At 43.6% G+C, this 19,596-nt stretch overlaps 1 protein-coding gene across 1 annotated transcript in view; it reads left to right on the top strand.

Moving 5' to 3' along the window:
- The first annotated feature begins 2,947 nt into the window (after nt 1–2,947).
- Nucleotides 2,948–19,596, top strand: part of LOC124722659 (rho GTPase-activating protein 45-like) — a 699,512-nt gene continuing 682,863 nt past the window's right edge. Inside the window, exons 1-2 of the mRNA XM_047247804.1 lie at nt 2,948–2,961; nt 3,048–3,216. Of these exons, the coding sequence (XP_047103760.1) occupies nt 2,948–2,961; nt 3,048–3,216 (183 nt within the window). The remainder of the gene's footprint in view (nt 2,962–3,047; nt 3,217–19,596) is intronic.

Raw genomic sequence — 19,596 nt, 5'->3', positions numbered from 1 at the left:
ATATCCACAAAAATTCCACCGTTGTTTGCTAACATAAAGTGTACGAATGGCTGCAAATTGTCTCCAGATAGCCGAACATAACTATTTCCAGTCAACAATCGGTTCAGCTGGACCAAAGGTCCAATTCCATTCCATGTAAACACATATTATGGAGCCACCGCCAGCTTGCACAGTGCCTTGTTGACAACTTGGGTCCATGGCTTCGTGGGGTCTGCGCCACACTCTAACGTACGATCAGCTCTTACCGGAGTGGCCGAGCGGTTCTAGGCGCTACAGTCTGGAACAGCGCGACCGCTACGGTAGCAGGTTCGAATGCTGCCTCGGGCGTGGATGTGTATGATGTTTTTAGGTTAGTTAGGTTTAAGTAGTTCTAAGTTCTAGGGGACTGATGACCTCAGAAGTTAAGTCCCGTAATGCTAAGAGACATTTGAACAATTTTTGAGTTATTACCAGCTGAAATCAAGACTCATCCAACCAGGTCACGGTTTTCCAGTCGTCTAGGGTCCAACCGATTTGGTTACAAGCCCAGGAGAGGCGCTGCAGGCGATGTCGTTCTGTTAGCAAAGGCACTCACGTCGGTTGTTTACTCCCATAGCCCATTAATGCCAAATTTCCCCGCACTCTCCTAACGACTTCTTCGTCGTAGTCCCACATTGATTTCTGCGGTTATTTCACTCAATGTTGCTTGTCTGTCAGCAGTGACAACCATACGCAAACCCCTTGTGCGGCCATAATCACGTCGGAAACCTTTTCACATGAATCACCTGAGTACTAATGACAGCTCCGACAATGCGCTGCCCTTTTATGCCTTGCGTACGCGATACTACCACCATCTGCATATGTGCATATCGCTATCGCATGACTTGTCACTTCAGAGTAATAAAAAATGGTTCAAATGGCTCTGAGCACTATGGGACTTAACTTCTGAGGTCATCAGTCCCCTAAAACTTAGAACTACATAAACCTAACTAACCTAAGGACATCACACACATCCATGCCCGAGGCAGGATTCGAACCTGCGACCGTAGTGGTCGCGCGGTTCCAGACTGTAGCGCCTAGAACCGCTCAGCCACTTCGACCGGCTCAGAGTAATACAGCATACGTTGAGGTATAAAATTCTCCGGATGACGTTCGGATTATGTTGGCTTTCATGGTACAATGAACGTGCTCATCGGGGCCGCAATTGGTAATTATGGATATAAGTTCCGAATAAAATGAATGTACACTACTGGCCATTAAGATTGCTATACCAAGAAGAAATGCAGATGATAAACGGGTATTAATTGGACAAATATATTATACTAGAACTCACATGTGACTAAATTTTCACTCAATTTGGGTGCATAGATCCCGAGAAATCAGTACACAGAACAACCACCTCGTCGTAATAACGGCCTTGATACGCCTAGGCATTGAGTCAAACAGAGCTTGGATGGCGTGTACAGGTACAGCTGCCCATGCAGCTTCAACACGATACCATAGTTCATCAATAGTAGTCACTGGCGTATTGTGACGAGCCAGTTGCTCAGCCACCATTGACCAGACGTTTTCAATTGGTGAGGGATCTGGAGAATGTGCTGGCCAGGGCATCAGTCGAACATTTTCTGTGTCCAGAAAGGCCCGTACAGGACCTGCAACATGCGGTCGTGCATTATCCTGCTGAAATGTAGGGTTTCGCAGGGATCGAATGAAGGGTAGAGTCACGGGTAGTAACACATCTGAAATCTAACGTCCACTGTTCAAAGTGCCGTCAATGCGGACAAGAGGTGACCGAGACGTGTAACCAATGGCACCCCATACCATCCCGCCGGGTGATACGCCAGTACGGCAATGACGAATACACGCTTCAAATGTGCGTTCACCGCGATGTCGCCAAACACGGGTGCGACCATCATGATGCTGTAAACAGAACCTGGATTCATCCGAAAAAAATGACATTTTGCCATTCGTGCACCCAGGTTCGTCGATGAGTACACCATCGCAGGTGATCCTGTCCGTGATGCAGCGTCAAGAATAACCGCGGCCATGGTCTCCGAGCCGATAGTCCATGCTGTTGCAAACGTCGTCGAACTGTTGGTGCAGATGGTTGTTGTCTTGCAAACGTCCCCATCTGTTGACTCAGGGTTCGGTACGTGGCTGCACGATCCGTTACAGCTATGCGAATAAGATGCCTGTCATCTCGACTGCGAGTGATCCGAGGCCGTTGGGATCCAGCACGGCGTTCCGTATTACCCTCCTGAACCCACGGATTCCATATTCTGCTAACAGTCACTGGATCTCGACCAATGCGAGCAGCAATGTCGTGATATCGATAAACCGCAATCGCAATGGGCTACAATCCGACCTTTATCAAAGTCGGAAACGTGATGGTGCGCATTTCTCCTCCTTACACGGGGCATCACAACAACGTTTCACCAGACAACGCCGATCAACTGCTGTTTGTGTATGAGAAATCGGTTGGAAACTTTCCTCATGTCAGCACGTTGTAGGTGTCGCCACCGGCGCCAACCTTGTGTGAATGCTCTGAAAAGCTAATCATTTGCATATCACAGCATCTTCTTCTTGTCGGTTAAATTTCGCTTCTGTAGCACGTCATCTTCGTGGTGTAGCAATTTTAATGGCAGTAGTGTATAATCTTTTGAGAACTGTTATGTGATTGACATCTCCACAAATTCTGATAAATATCAGACTGACGTTTAATAACGGTAATTTTGCATTTCCGTCAATGTAGTGTTGTTCACCGCCACAGCCTCTCAGCTTAATAGATAAAACGTATATACTATATATGAATGTGGAAAAAAGTTGTATGCAGTTTTAAATGGGGAATTCATTCGTTATCTGTATATGGGAACGGAAAACTAAAGCACAGCGAAGTAATTGTGTCGCAAGCAGTGTTGCGAGGTGTAAGCGGGCGTGCAGCACGAAGCCAGCCCAACACCGAAGCGCGATGTCGGGGTGGAGGTGGAGGTGGTGGTTATTGGCAGGTAGTACAAAAAGGTCGCAGCACAGTGGACGGCGGTAGATAAGGGCGCGCAGTTGTATAGCAGCGCGCTGAATGGTGCGGGGGCGAGGGGCGGCGGCGGCGGCGGCGGCGCTAAAGATAGCCGCCCCACGGCAACCACGCAGCAGCAGGCCGCGAGGCAGCGGGCGCGGCCCCACCGTTGCTCAGTCGCCGGCCGCGCGCCCACACGGCATGCCGCACCAGCGCCCGCAGAGGTAAGCTGTCACGTGCCCCACTGGCGCCGTGCTAAGATCTCGTGCCGTTCTCTTACAACAGTATCACTTCCTTACATTGTGGCCTAATGGTGCACAGTGCAGATACGGATATTTCTTTTATGTTTCAAGTGTGACTGACTACAACATTGACTTGTGGTTAACGTTCCTAATACTTGCTCCCGCTTCTGCGTCACTGCTATTTTATAGAAATAGCTTATCAGTCGATTTGCTTGCCACTAGCAATACTCTAACCGTAGAGCACTCCAATTCTCAAACCGTCATACACACAATCGGTAATTTAAAAAATTGAGGATTACACGATTAGTGTAAGAAATAAACTATTATTTCCTTATAATTAATATTATGCTTGAATAATGAAATGTGAGTGCAAAATTCCTTAGACGAGGGCTCAAATACCTGCAATAAGCTTCTACACATATTCTATGCCAATCACTCTGGAGTATGTGGTATATAGCACTTTTTATTCTGCCAAATGTCTGAAGATTTCTTCGCGCTGCGACAACGTATGGAGCGTCGAACGAATGACTTCCTGTACGTTTGGGACAAGTCTGTTATTTGTTTAATTTCATCTCCAAGATCTCCACGGGATCGAGAAGTAGGAAAATGAAGAAAATTCGTAGTTTCCGTTCTGATAGCTGATTTTCGGAAATTCCTGGACAAGCTCTCGCGAGAAACAGTGCGTCTTTCTTGGAGCGTCTGCCTGTTGAGATCTTTTATCATTCCTGATGCTCCTTCCCAGCAATCAATCAAGCCCTTTACTATTTCTTTAGCTTTGTACATTCTTCACGTCACTTAAAATCCGACCTGAGTTGGATCTCGAGCATTTAAGCGGTACTCCGACACGAATCGTACAAGAATTTTGTAAACAACTGCAACTGCAAGAAAAATTGTAGTGTAACCCAAAGACTGTCGTTCGCTAGTGCTAACCTTTACGTGATAATTCCACTTCACATCTCTACTCACTGTTGCTCTTAGGCATTTGTGTGACATTACTAACTCGACTGTCACTCCTGTTTGGAATTTGCATCTAGATACGTACTCTGTAAAACTGTGCGAAGTACGTGACACACGTATCACGTATTAGGATTTCCTGCCATTCCATTCCCGTGTAAAGTGCGGGAAGCCGTGTGTGAGCTGTAATTGGACGCCTTGTCTTCGCGGTTATACGCCGGGTGCTGTGGTGTGTTTTTAGATTCCCCCATTTAATACTGGTTCTTCAAACTGTGTGAGCAAGCTTACTTGACGTCTATCTTGAAGCGTCCGCCAGTTCACGTCATTCAGTATTTCCGTGACGCTTTCCTGCGGCGTAAACATACCTGTGAACATTCTAGCTGCAATCTAGCAGCTCGTTAGCGTTCACGTTACCTCTCCAGTAATACAGATGCTTGTTGCGTTAGATTATTAGGATAAGTTCCAAAAACACTCATTTGGGAGTGCTGAGATAAGTTTTTAGGCCCAAGCATTCCTAATCCTAAGTTTAATGGGACAGAATTACGTTATTACCTACACTAACAGACAGCAAACCACTATCTTCATAGATATACTTGGCAAGTTCGTTGCAGCGACAACTTTTTGCAGCAAATACATGTTTTTAACCGAGAAATGTGACACTCTTCATTCAAAAAGAATCTTCAGTATCCGATCTGAACATTTACATAGTTTTGTACAAAATATTCATTAAAGATTTAAAAACATTTTAGACCTCAATTTTTTTTTGAAAAAAAATAGAGGTGGTTATTGTCTACTGGACAGCAGTAAGGTAACTCAACTCTAAATACCATTTCATTTCGGATAAAAATCAAGAGATGAAAAGTTCTTTAACGTATGTTTTTATTCTTAAACAAAATTTATGCAGTATTCAGATCGCCCGACGAAGATCCTTTTTCAGAAAGTGCCACCGTGTCTTAATGAAAAATATTTATGACGCAGCCCAAAGAATGCAGTCGTGCTTATTGCATATGAACATACAAAATATACTTATAATTGGAAGATGTCCCCAAACCACTTCATGCATACCAATATAAATTACTTGCAGCTTCCTGTGAAAATGAACACTTTTTAACATTAATATCCACTACTCTAACCATTTTCATTATTGTGCAGCTTCATTCTGGATAGGACCGTTTTAGGTAATGAGTGGCTAGGACAAGATTTGTTTGACAATGCTTCGCGCTTTCACTGAATGACTTAATTCTGAACAGACTCACGTCGGTGCACGCATGAGATCTCACAGCTTCATTTACACGTCTGAATCCTGTACTTTCCCTGAAAAAGTCAACCTGAGGGTAATATTACGGTTTGAACCACAGAGAGTTATAGATACATTACTCCTTTTGCTATTTCTTCCCATTCAGTTTCGCAGTGCAGTGATAGTGATGATATTCTAATTTCGATACTACAACAACAATTATCTATTTAGTTATTTTGAGATTCCAAGAAATATACTCGCAGTGATAAGTAATATTTCCAGCGATTTTCAGAAATAAAGTAATAATTAGGTACCGCACTGCAGAGCCAAGAACTTGACTGCACGCAAATAGCGTGAGTAATTACAGAAGACAGGGGAGGACCATGTACTAATGTTGTGTACTAAGATCTATTGCGTTTGGATAACATAATTTCCTCAGCCGTGGCACTCTCATGATTTTTTTTTCAGTAAACGCATAAACATGTCAGCTCGGAATCGCTTAATGGGCGTTCCGTAGTGAAATGTGTGCCTCACTGTACTGTTATGTATATGCGATAGACAGTTCCACTCCAAGTAACAGATTTTCATAACAGTAATACATGGATATCACTTTTGTTTTCACAGTGAGGTTAACGTGAATTAATGCACTCTTGTAACTGTTTAAAATAATCTAAATGATTTTGTATGAGCCACTTTGTTGACATATAAAGTGTGCCAGCGTGTGCGTATCCATGCGAGTGTGCATGTGTGTGTGTGTGTATGTGTGCGTGTGTGTGTGTTTGTTTTAATGAGTCGTCTAGAAGAAACTGCATTGATGTTACCGGCGACTAAGTTAAATATAGGCTCATATCATGAATCCATGCTTTACGTGGCACCGCTACGCGTTTTCTTAACCTCAAAATGGCTCTGAGCACTATGGGACTTAACATCTGTGGTCATTAGTCCCCTAGAACTTAGAACTACTTAAACCTAACTAACCTAAGGACATCACACACATCCATGCCCGAGGCAGGATTCGAACCTGCGACCGTTAACAGTCGCACGGTTCCGGATTGAGCGTTTCTTAACCTCAACATTACGCAACGACATAACTGGAGCGACTATAACCAATCTTAAAATCTGTGGATTCAATATTGATAGTTCACGGCATGTGTGGTGTAGATAATGAATTTCTATTAAGGTGAAAAGTAGTTCTTACGAAATGCATCCGGTCACTGTGATCGAGGATGCTGTCGGGTATTTTCTCACCCACCCCATCTCCCCCCCCCCCTCTCCCGCCCCCATCCGTTTTGTTGGTGTAAAGCAAAAGTCACTTACTCACAAGCTGAGTTAAATGGTAGGACTTCTTTCTGTGTTAAAAATTTCTTACGTATCTGCTCTTACAGGCATGATTTGAAAGTTAAAATAGATATAAAGGTGGCCACTTGACTTTCTCATACTAAAAAAGTCAGTAGTTGTCGTCTTGCATACAGACATTAGCCATCTGTCTGTTCCGTTTTCACAGAGCTGTGTCCATTGTCTTCTTGGTCACTTATGTCTCTCCATTCTTCCGGATCCTAATTCAGGATTTCCTTCAACTATCTTTCATGTCTCATTTTATTTGCATTTGTTTCACCTTATCTCTGTATTCAGCTTTTTCCTCATTAACTGTGTGTGCATTAACTCATTGCGGACGTTTTCATTTTTAATTAAATCTTTTGGAGTGCAGACCGTTACTCTCTTCAGGAACCCCGTCTTTGCTGATGCTGTTTTGATGTCGTATTTCTCTTTTAATTACTCAGTTCTCACTTCCCTAGTGTCATTGGCATAGTTTCATTAAATTTCATTTTTCTTTTTCTTTGGGTTTTGTAATTAAATTTTCTGTTTATAGTTCCACGCTTGAAATTAATTCCAGGTTTCTTCTATCTCATGATCTTAATCATGACTCTCGTTGCAGCCCAGATATTCAATCTCCCGTTCAATTATTTTCGAGTTAATTACCGTCTTTGATCAAGAGGGACATTTACCTTGGAGTTTCGACTTACGTAATCAGATGTTAAGGTTGTATTCAGTGCATAATTGGTTTTGATTATGTACTGCTATCTATCTAACATACTTCATAAAAGCAAGCAAAAGATTATATCATGAAACAAAACACACATAGAAAAAACGGACACATTTGAGTAAAATAAATCAAGAAGTCAGACAAGGGTATTCTCCTCCACCCAGCTTTTTACCATTTTGACTGACGAAGTCCTTAGAAAATTGGAAAACAGATAATTACACAGGAATTAAATTAGATACACATACTAATCTACGCACACTACTGTTTGCAGATAATAAGGTAATAAAGAAGGAAATTTAGGCTTACACCTAGAAACGGAACTGTGACTGCAATATAATAGAAGAACCTTTGCACAATCCAAGATGTTTTGCAATGACAGAATATTACGCATACGAGCTGTAGATAGGGTGCAGCTACTGTGTTGGACGCAGCCAGTATCTGGACTAACAAGAAGCGCATTTCATCCATCTCGCACAAGCATCCACGATCTTGCCCCAGTTTGGTACGAAAAACGCGCTCCTTGCTTATTCTTAGCTCAACTGTCATTCCGACGTCTAATACCAGCTTTATTTGAATACACACCCAGGTGCATCTGAATTAGACTTGGTTGCAACGTTACTAAGAAGATGTGGCTGTCGCCACGAAGAATGGAATAGTTGGGTCGATCACATGACTGATATGTAGTAAGCCTTTGTATGGACAGACAGTGTAACACTTGACCAAGTCCAGATCATAACAGACAGATTGGGACACTTCATTCCTACGGTTGGCCAAAGCTACACCGGGAGTAGAGCGATTCTTGGAGAACCGTTGCCGTCTGAATCAGCTGCCATAAGCACCGATTGTTGCTCACATGAACAGATGATAGACGAGCTACAGCGCATCTATCACTTGGTTAATAAGTGATGACTAACAGCCACACAATGGTTCAAATGGTTCAAATGGCTGGGAGCACTATGGGACTTAACATCTGAGGTCATCAGTCCCTAGAACTTAGAACTACTTAAACCTAACTAACCTAAGGACATTACACACATCCATGCCCGAGGCAGGGTTCTAACCTGTGACCGTAGCGGTCGCGCGGTTCCAGACTGAAGCGCCTAGAACCGCTTGGCCACAGCGGCCGGCGCCACACAATGCTCAACCACAACAGTGCTATTACACAGAGAATCCACCGGCCAAAGGTGTGCCAATGATCATTGCACGTCACACGGCACAGAGATTTATATGGGCACGGAAACATTACCATTCGATGGTCAAAGCGTCCAAGAATTTGGCTGGAATAAAAAAAATCTAGAAACACGGTGATGCACTTCGAAAGCCACATGAAATGACGCGTCCTTTTTTTTTTTTTTTTTTTTTGGCAGATGGTAGAGCTATTCTCGCCTTCGGGATGTTTATATGGGATGAAACAGGCCCCCTGATACGTTTTACATCCTCTTTCAGCGGTAAAGGATTCGTGAACGTTCTGTCCAATTGTGTGCATCTGTTCGTTCGCCATTTGCACCCTGCAAGTGATCTGCATCTTCATCACGACAATGTACCATACATTCGCTCTCGAATGCGACGAAATGGATTCTTCTTATTCAGGCGATTCTCAACATTCATAACAGCAGACAGCATCAATCTCTACCATTGTCATCCACAGTTACTAGACAACAATCTTGAATAGCGAAACAACGCATCGATCACAGTTATTGTCATCTGGAGTTAGTAAGTAATAACCATGGTGGCAGTGAAAAACTGTCTGCACCTAATTTGGAGAGATTTATTAGATTTGTGACTTTTTTACTTCGATAGATTCCCAAAAACGACTTCATTGACAGCAGCCAGTAGCTTGGTAATCTTTGCGAAAAGTGTACTAATAGCAATCTAGGTTACACTGAAAGTGCATATAGTCATTTTTTTATGTCTTCCACTTCTTTTAATTCTACTTTTACTTTCCAGTTACATAATGTGGAACTAATTTAAAAGGCACGATTTACATTCAAGTAACGAAATATGATATGAATCAGATGGGACATAAAAATAGAAAACATCTTAAAAAAGATCATAGTTCATTAAAAATGGCAGAACAGCTCAAAAAAGTGTCAAGATAAGGTCGAACAATTGCTTTACGTCGAGGTCACAGAACGAGGTGACGCGTCAGTAAGACACGAGGCTTGTTCTCGGGAGAACGGCGGCCCAAATTCCCGTTGGGACATTCACACTGAAACTTCTGTGATTGCCTAAACAGCTTAAGGCTAAAGTTGGGATGGTTCCTTACTTACGCTTTACAGTTCGAGTTTGCGTTCCGTCTCTAATCCGTTCATCATCGCAGGTACTTCGAGGTGGGCCCACAAACCGCTCATTGTTTACTGCAGACAACATACCGGGCGATGAAAAAGTCAGTATAAATTTGAAAACTTAATAAACCACGGAATAATGTAGATAGAGAGGTAAAAATTGACACACATGCTTGGAATGACATGGGGTTTTATTAGAACAAAAAAAAAAAAAAACAAAGTTCATCCCATATTGCTAGACGCGTGATAGATCTCTTGCGCGCGTCGTTAGGTGATGATCGTGTACTCAGCCGCCACTTTCGTCATGCTTGGCCTCCCAGGTCCCCAGACCTCAGTCCGTGCGATTATTGGCTTTGGGGTTACCTGAAGTCGCAAGTGTATCGTGATCTACCGACATCTCTAGGGATGCTGAAAGACAACATCCGACGCCAATGCCTCACCATAACTCCGGACATGCTTTACAGTGCCGTTCACAACATTATTACTCGACTACAGCTATTGTTGAGGAATGATGGTGAACATTTTGAACATTTCCTGTAAAGAACATCATCTTTGCTTTGTTTTACTTTGTTATGCTAATTATTGCTATTCTGATTAGATGAAGCGCCAACTGTCGGGCATTTTTTGAAATTTTTTTTTTTTTGGTTCTAATTAAACCCTATGTCATTCCAAGCATGTGTGTTAATTTGTGCCTCTCTATCTACATTATTCCGGGATTTATACAGGTTTTAAATTTATACTTACTTTTTGATCACCCGGTATAATATAGTAAGATGAACAAGGTTTTTGCGCGATGTCAACTGCGATGTTGGCAGAGACGGAGAAAGACTACAGACTGAACAAGGATGGGCAGGAAACCGGATGTTGGCCTTTCAAGTGAACTATACCAGCATGCATCGTGCGTCATTTTCGAAATTCACGGAACACACAAAGTCTGATCTCCGGACGAGGACTTGAACTCCACCACACCTGACCGAACCCTCAGCGTCATCGCAACAGATAATTAATCTATAATACGAATTGAAAGCTACAGTTTCTCGACTTTCAAGCAAACTGCAGTGTTTTTGAAGTACCATAACTACATGCAAAGATCTTCGTTACTACCGCCCGACACTGAAACTGGTTGTGACTGGCAAAAATGTGAAGTAGTTCGAAGCTATGAGCGAGTATTGTATTAAAAACATAACATTATCTAAGTCGAGCTGACGAAAAATGTCACGGGCCAACAGTAAACACGCTACAAATGCAGCCTTTAAGAAGTCACAATTGATTACTCCATTTGTGGAGCCACGTTTCTGCAGCCTGCGGGAATAATACCCCTTTGAGTGGCGACGGCCGGTTTAATTCCTTTCATTCATCTGCAGGCGCCACAGCCGCCTTTGAGGTCGGCGGCGGGAATACGTCTGCAGTCCCTTCTCTCTGCTGCTGGCCATGTGGGCTCACAGTAGGACCCGCCACGATCGATCAGATAGCTGAAAGAAGACTGTGGCAAAACTCAAGTGCATTGTGCCGATCCGACAGCTACCTCCTAACGTTGCACGGCTATTTTCTAGCGGAATTTCTCTCCCGTCGTCTTCATTTAACACCGCACCGTAGGGTCCGAAATTCATTGCTTATTGTGAGTCCGACACTTTTTTGCATCATCACAACACTAAGCTAATAAATGACATGTTCATCTGCATCCACATGATTACTCCATAATTCACACTTCAGTGCTTGGTATAAGGCGGTAGACACCACATTCACAGTTTCAACTAAACTCGTACCGTATGAACTCTGATTTTCTTTATTCTGCTATGTTGCTTAATCTCTCTCCACCCCACCCCCCCCTACCCGATTTCTATAGGTAATGAGAGATAACAATATATAGGTTCAAATGGCTCTGAGCACTATGGGACTTAACATCTATGGTCATCAGTCCCCTAGAACTTAGAACTACTTAAACCTAACTAACCTAAGGACATCACACACATCCATGCCCGAGGCAGGATTCGAACCTGCGACCGTAGCGGTCACGCGGTTCCAGATTGAAGCGCCTAGAACCGGACGGCCACAGCGGCCGGCAACAATATATAGGGTGGTTACAATTAAACTCTCGCTACTTGAGAGGGCCCCCATCAAAAACGAGTAATCGTAGGACAAGAAACTTCGCAGATACATTTTTAAGGACATTCGGAAGACAGATAACCAATAAATCATTGGAAGAAACACATTTTTTAATTTCTACATTTGTTAATGCGTACTATATTTACGTTCCAGCTTACAAATATTGCTCAATGTGGCGACCATCTGCATCCACGACAGCCTAGAAGTTTGTAGGGCTACAATCTCACGATTGTTCGCAGCACTTTCCGACCGGTGGTCCGTGGAACGTTCAGTTCATCTACATCTACATCTACATCTGCATCTACATCTACATTTATACTCCGCAAGCCACTCAACGGTGTGTGGCGGAAGGCACTTTACGTGCCACTGTCATTACCTCCCTTTCCTGTTCCACTCGCGTATGGTTCGCGGGAAGGACGACTGCCGGAAAGCCTCCGTGCGCGCTCTTTTTGAGTCTATCTAATTTTACATTCGTGATCTCCTCGGGAGGTATAAGTAGGGGGAAGCAATATATTCGATACCTCATCCAGAAACGCACCCTCTTGAAACCTGGACAGCAAGCTACACCCGCCGGCCGGTGTGGCGGTGCGGTTCAAATGGTTCAAATGGCTCTGAGCACTATGGGACTCAACTGCTGAGGTCATTAGTCCCTTAGAACTTAGAACTAGTGAAACCTAACTAACCTAAGGACATCACAAACATCCATGTCCGAGGCAGGATTCGAACCGGCGACCGTAGCGGTCTTGCGGTTCTAGACTGCAGCGCCTTTAACCGCACGGCCACTTCGGCCGGCGTTGCGGTTCTAGGCACTTCAGTCTGGAACCGCGTGACCGCTACGGTCAGACGTTCGAATCCTGCCTCGGGCATGGATGTGTGTGATGTCCTTAGGTTAGTTGGGTTTAAGTAGTTCTAAGTTCTAGGCGACTGATGACCACAGACGTTAAGTCCCATAGTGCTCAGAGCCATTTGAACCATTTCGAAGCTACACCGCGATGCAGAGCGCCTCTCTTGAAGAGTCTGCCACTTGAGTTTTCTAAACATCTCCGTAACGCTATCACGCTTACCAAATAACCCTGAGACGGAACGCGCCGCTCTTCTTTGGAGCTTCTCTGTCTCCTCTGTCAACCCGACCTGGTACGGATCCCACACTGATGAGCAATACTCAAGTATAGGCCGAACGAGTGTTTTGTAAGCCACCTCCTTTGTTGGTGGACTACATTTTCTAAGGACTCTCCGAATGAATCTCAATCTGGCACCCCGCCTTACCAACAATTAATTTTATATGATCATTCCACTTCAAATCGATCCGTACGCATACTCCCAGATATTTTACAGAAGTAGCTGCTGCCAGTGTTTGTTCCGCTATCATATAATCATACAATAAAGGATCCTTCTTTCTATGTATTCGCAATATATTACATTTGTCTATGTTAAGGGTCAGTTGCGACTCCCTGCACCAAGTACCTGTCCGCTCCAGATCTTCCTGCATTTCACTGCAATTTTATAATGCTACAACTTCTCTGTATACTACAGCATCATCCGCGAAAAGCCGCATGGAACTTCCGACAGTATCTACTAGGTCATTTATATATATCGTGAAAAGCAATGGTCCCATAACACTCCCTGTGGTACGCCAGAGGCTACTTTCACGTCTGTAGACGTCTCTCCATTGATAACAACATGCTGTGTTCTGTTTGCTATAAACTCTTCAATCGAGCCACACAGCTGGTCTGATACTCCGTAGGCTCTTACTTTGTTTATCAGGCGACAGTGCGGAACTGTAAGGAACGCCTTCCAGAAGCCAAGGAAAATTGCATCTACCTGGGAGCTTGTATCTAATATTTTTTGGGTCTCATGAACAAATAAAGCGAGTTGGGTCTCACACGATCGCTGTTTCCGGAATCCATGTTGATTCCTACAGAGTAGATTCTGGGTTTTCAGAAATGACATGATACGCGAGCAAAAAACATGTTCCGAAATTCTACAACAGATTGATGCGAGAGATATTGGCCTATAGTTCTGCGCATCTGCTCGCCGACCCTTCTTGAAAACTGGGACTACTTGTGCTCTGTTCCAATCCTTTGGAACCTTCCGTTCCTCTAGAGACTTGCGGTACGTGGCTGTTAGAAGGTGGGCAAGTTCTTTCGCGTACTCTGTGTAGAATCGAATTGGTATCCCATCATGTCCAGTGGACTTTCCCCTGTTGAGTGATTTCATTTGCTTTTCTATTCCTTGGACACTTATTTCGATACAGATACAGATACAGATCTTGCGTTGCATGAAGATCGCACATTGCGAACTGCATTCTCAGCCATTGCAACAATAACCTCTTCAACAGCTTGTGGCGCAGTTGGACGTCAGCCTCTCTCAGGAACAAATCCCAAATCGCCAGTTAATTCGAACTTCCGAAACATGTTCTTCAACCCCGGTGCGGAAAGGGGACCTCTCCGTATTCCTTTAATGCGTCGATGGTCGCGAAAAGCACCAGCACTATTATTGTTTTTTGATGAAACAACTTTACAAGTAAAGCCCTGCTCACCTTGACTAGACACTTGTTGACAGCGACTGTAATACCAACTGATGCTTGTATTTCAATTCTACGTCGCCGTAACAGTACCATCCACTGGGGCGAACCGCACAATATCCCTGGGTTCGGTGTGGGACTGCTGTGGCGTTGTGTACCACTGACAAGAGAACCTCCCCATCACCCCCCCCCCCCCCAATCAGATTTAGTTATAAGTTGGCACAGTGGACAGGCCTTGAGAAACTGAACACAGATCAATCGAGAAAACAGGAAGAAGTTGTGTGGAACTATGAAAAAAATAAGCAAAATGTACAAACTGAGTAGTCCATGTGCAACATAGGCAACAACAAGGATACTGTGACCTTAGGAGCGCCGTGGTCCCGTGGTTAGCGTGAGTAGCTGCGGAGCGAGAGGTTCTTGGTTCAAGTATTCCCTCGAGTGGAAAGTTTACTTTCTTTATTTTCGCAAAGTTATGATCTGTCCGTTCGTTCATTGACGTCTCTGTTCACTGTAATAAGTTTATTGTCTGTGTTTTGCGACCGCACCGCAAAACCGTGCGATTAGTAGACGAAAGGACGTGCCTCTCCAATGGGAACCGAAAACATTTGATCGCAAGGTCATAGGTCAACCGATTCCTCCACAGGAAAAACACGTCTGATATATTCTATACGACACTGGTGACGGCATGTGCGTCACATGACAGGAATATGTTGTCGACCCACATAACTTGTACACTTGGCGAATGAGTAAAAAGATTCTTCTACCTATCCCGATTTAGGTTTTCTTGTGGATGTGATAATAACTGCCAAAAAGTGATGAAAACATAAGAGTTTGTCACATAAACTGCAACAAATTAATGCAACAGTTTCACAGTCGCACAGTTTTCCCTGTGCTCTGTCAAAACATATGTTTTTCACGTTTTCAAATGTTTCCGTATGTAGACCGTCAGTTACCACGGATTGGACGGACGGACGGACAGTTAGTATTTGTCTAAAAATAAAAAATTATATTTTTCACTCGAGAGAAGACTTGACCCAAGGACCTCTCGTTCCGCAGCTGCTCACGCTAACCACGGGACCACGGCGCTTCTGAGCTCACACTCTCCTTGATGTTGCCTATCGTACACATGGACTACTCAGTTTGTATACTTTGCTTATTTTTTTCATATTTCCACACAACGTCTTCCTGTTTTCTCAATTGATCTGTGCCCAGTTTCTCAAGGCCTATCCACTGTGCCAACTTATAACTAAATCTGAGGGGGGTGCGATGGGGAGGTTCCTTTGTGAGGACTGCGGCGGGGACGAAGCCTCTCCATCGTTTCTAGGTCCCCGGTTCAATACATACATACATACCACCGCCTAACAGCATGTCATGGACACTACTAACAACGCAAATCCTGCAGTACCCAGTCTGCACATCATTCCATTGAAGCTGAGTACTAGCTCAGTAAATAGTTTTCCGTCTACACTGACTCCAGTACGATAAGTTTATTTATAACCACTATGTACTTTGGTATACAGAGAATAAAGGTGTCAGTAGGAACTTCATGAAAAGATTTTTCTGCACTGAGTAACGCTTTGTTTTAGTGATGGCCATCCAAAACCGTTTATCAAATCTGTGACACTCTCTTCCCTATTTCGTGATATCACAAAACGAGCCGGTCTTTTGTGACTTCTTCCGTTTGTTCTGTCAATCCCGTCTGAAAGAATCCCATAGTGCACAGCAATACTCTAGAAAAGGATGGATGAGTGTAGTGCAAAGAGTTTCTTTAGAGGATTTGTTGTATCTTTCATCTGTTTGGCCAATGAAATGCAGTGTATCGTTTATCTTCCCTACAACAATTTCTGCGCGATTTTTCCACATACTGAAACTTTTAAATTTGTGTCATACACCACACAACAGGAATTCAACAGAATTCTTCTAGCACGCACATAGAGGACCTCATAGTTTTATTGCTCGGGATCAGTTACTACTTCTCCTAACATTAAGATATTTTTCATTACTTTTTTCTTATTATACATGGTCTTCTGTTGATTTCCAAATTTTTTTATTTTCGTTTATTGCATGGCTTTTTGAACATTATAACGTATGCATATATGGGGTGTTACAGAACGATACCGCCAAACTTCGAGGGGTTGCAGAGAATGTCTTGAGAGTAAATTGAGGATAGAAACCCCTGTCCAGAATAGTCGTCCAGTGACGCTACAGAGTGCCAACGCGATAGGCGTTGGCGCCTGCTGCTAGGGCCACCCTCTCGGCAACAAATAAGTCTATCCGCTGACGGACTGTAGGAAAAACGTCTCTCAAATTTGTTTTTAATTTAGTGATCGCGACTGTTTGCCCCATCGCCAATGAAGAAATTAGAGCTAGCTGCTGCATGGACAGGCCTCGTCTTTTATGAATGTCATGTTCTGTTGCCTTGGCGGATGACGGTTTATGGACACAGGTTTCCAACTGAAGTTCATTTTTCTCCTGTACACTGAAAAACACTGGAGATTTTAGGAGATTCCCAGAGAAAATCCCTATCCGAAACCATCATTCACTGAGGCAACAGATGATCACAGTCATAGGAGACCAGGTCTGTTAACGCAGCAGGTATCTTCATCTCTTCGCCGGCCGGTGTGGCCGTGCGGTTCTGGGCGCTTCAGACTGGAACCGCGTGACCGCTACGGTCGCAGGTTCGAATCCTGCCTCGGGCATGGATGTGTGTGATGTCCTTAGGTTAGTTAGGTTTAAGTACTTCTAAGTTCTAGGGGACTGATGACCACAGATGTTAAGTCCCATAGTGCTCAGAGCCATTTGAACCATTTTTCATCTCTTCCACTGGCGATCGTGGCAGTCATTCACGTTAATTGAATAACAAAATACATTGCAAGACGTTCCGCCTACGGACTGTAAGTATACAAAGTCACGTTTTTTGCTGAAGTGCTGGTCTAGCGGTAGGCACAGGCGCCTATAACTTCGCCACGTCGTAGCCTCATTGTCTGAAACATATACCTATTCTCAATTTATAGTAATTAATATAGGCCAAAACAATGAACTAAAATTTGTACCAAGGTCTCCTGCTCACTAGGCAGATGCACTAGCCTCTGGAGCTCCCTGGCAGTGCGGCTAACATAGCTGCACGGATTAGCCTAGTACGTCTCCTTCCCTAACTTGGCCTAGTACGTCTCCTTCCCTAACTTGAATTCACACTATTTTAATGTAGGAGAGCCTCTGCAATACTGATATAAGCTAATACGGAGGACATCAAGATGGGCTGAGCCATGAACTGAAATTTGTATTAATTGGGGGGGGGGGGGGGGGGGGGAGGGGGAGAGGCATACTAAGTTAATCCGTACAGTTGTGTTAGCTGCAGTACCAGGGTGGTACAGAAGTTGGGGGTCTTTCTTGACAGTGGCCAGTACCTGAAGTGGTGGAGCTGTTCTTTTGGGATTCTTCTCAAACATTTGGGATAAAGGTGACGGTAGCATTACCTTCTTTTTTTTTTTGTAGATTTTAGTTAATTTCAGGAATGCATGCATAAAAAAGTGGTAAACGTCTCTCAGTGTAGTCACGAAGTCGCTAGATCGAGTCCACTCCATTGAAAAAAAGAAAAAGTGGTTATCACAAGTGCCTAATGAGCAGGAGACCTGGGTTAGAATCTTGGCCTTGGTACAAATTTTAATTCATTACTTTGGACTGTATTCATTATCACAGATAAAGTTGATACTTAATATGTTTCTGGAAGATATAATTTATTTGATCAATATAAATTCGTTCCTCAATACACCCTCTACAGCCTTTCAAAGATTGTCGGTATCGTTTTGCAACACTCCGTATATACGGTATGTTCCGAAACTGTTCGTTCAAATTATTTCAGGAGGTAGAGGACATAAAAACAAACATATTTCGGTAAGGAACATATGATTCCTGAAAACAACTTGTAATTTTAGGGCATATTGTGTGAGTGGTACTGACATAAGCTGTTGTGTCGGTGCCACTGATTGGGAATGTGTACTGTCATTCGAATATCTATAGTTCGCATGATGGGGAATGGGGTACTCGTCCTCGGGTTTATCAACAGCGATTCAGGGTTAATGTGTGGGCTGGCATTCTCGGTGATAGATTGATTGGACCATACATTCTTCCATTCCACCTCAATGGATGGAGATATCGTATCTTAATCGAACATGTACTACCAGGACTGCTGGAGGAAGTGTCTCTGAATGTTAGACAAAGGATGAACCTCCAGCCTGATGGGGCATCAGCCTATTTCAGCAATGATGTGAGTTATAGCGTGAAATTAATGGATCGGCTGAGGTGGCTCTGTGGTCTGGCCACCCAGGTCACCTAACGTCGCGTGTCTGGATTTCTTACTTTGTGGGCATTTGAAACAGATGGTCTATGAAACCGTTGTGAAAACTGATGAAGATCTCGTTGCTAGATTTGCCGCCGCTGCTGGTACCATTGCGGACGTGCTAATAATCTTCTCACCGGCACGATAATCAATGGTCCCACGATGAATTGCGTGCATACACGCATTCGAGCGATTCCTGTGAATGCCACTACTGTAATTAGCAAGTTAAGCTTCCTTCAAAGGGCACGGCCGACTTCCTTCCCCGTTCTTTCCTTAATCCGATGAGACCGATGACCTCGCTGTCTGGTCTCCTTCCCCAAACAAAACAACCAACCAACTAAGCTTCCTTCTGTGTAAATCGTGCCAAGCTTCAGAAACTGCCGTCAGGGGCTAAATGTACCATAACTAAATGTATTTGTTTTGCTATTCACTACCTCCAATAATAATTTTAATGAATAGTTTCGGAATACTCTGTCTAAGTAATAACAGAATGTAGAGAGAGATATGGGTTGTCCCAAGAGGAATGATCAATATTAAAGGATATGACAGGAATGATCATTCGTAGCAAAAATTCCGGTAAACATCGGCTCTAAAATGCATACCTTAAGAGATATGAGCACTTGTGTTTCCCAGTAGCGAGGATGAACAAGTGTCCTTAGTTCTTAAGGTGTGCACTTTAGAGCCCATGTTTACTGGACATTTTTTCTTATTTTGGTCCACACAACCACTTCTCAAAATATGGAAAGCAAAGAGCTTGCAACAGAAGAGATTGTTTCACAGTACCGAAAATGAAGAACTGCTCATAACTCTTAAGGTACGCTGTTTAGAGCCCATGTTTACTACACTATTTCGCTCCGAATGAGCATTCCTGTT

The sequence above is a fragment of the Schistocerca piceifrons genome, chromosome X (assembly GCF_021461385.2).
Source record: "Schistocerca piceifrons isolate TAMUIC-IGC-003096 chromosome X, iqSchPice1.1, whole genome shotgun sequence".
Taxonomy (NCBI): domain Eukaryota; kingdom Metazoa; phylum Arthropoda; class Insecta; order Orthoptera; family Acrididae; genus Schistocerca; species Schistocerca piceifrons.
Note: the sequence above shows the minus strand (reverse complement) of the source record. Positions and strands in the feature narration are given on the sequence as shown.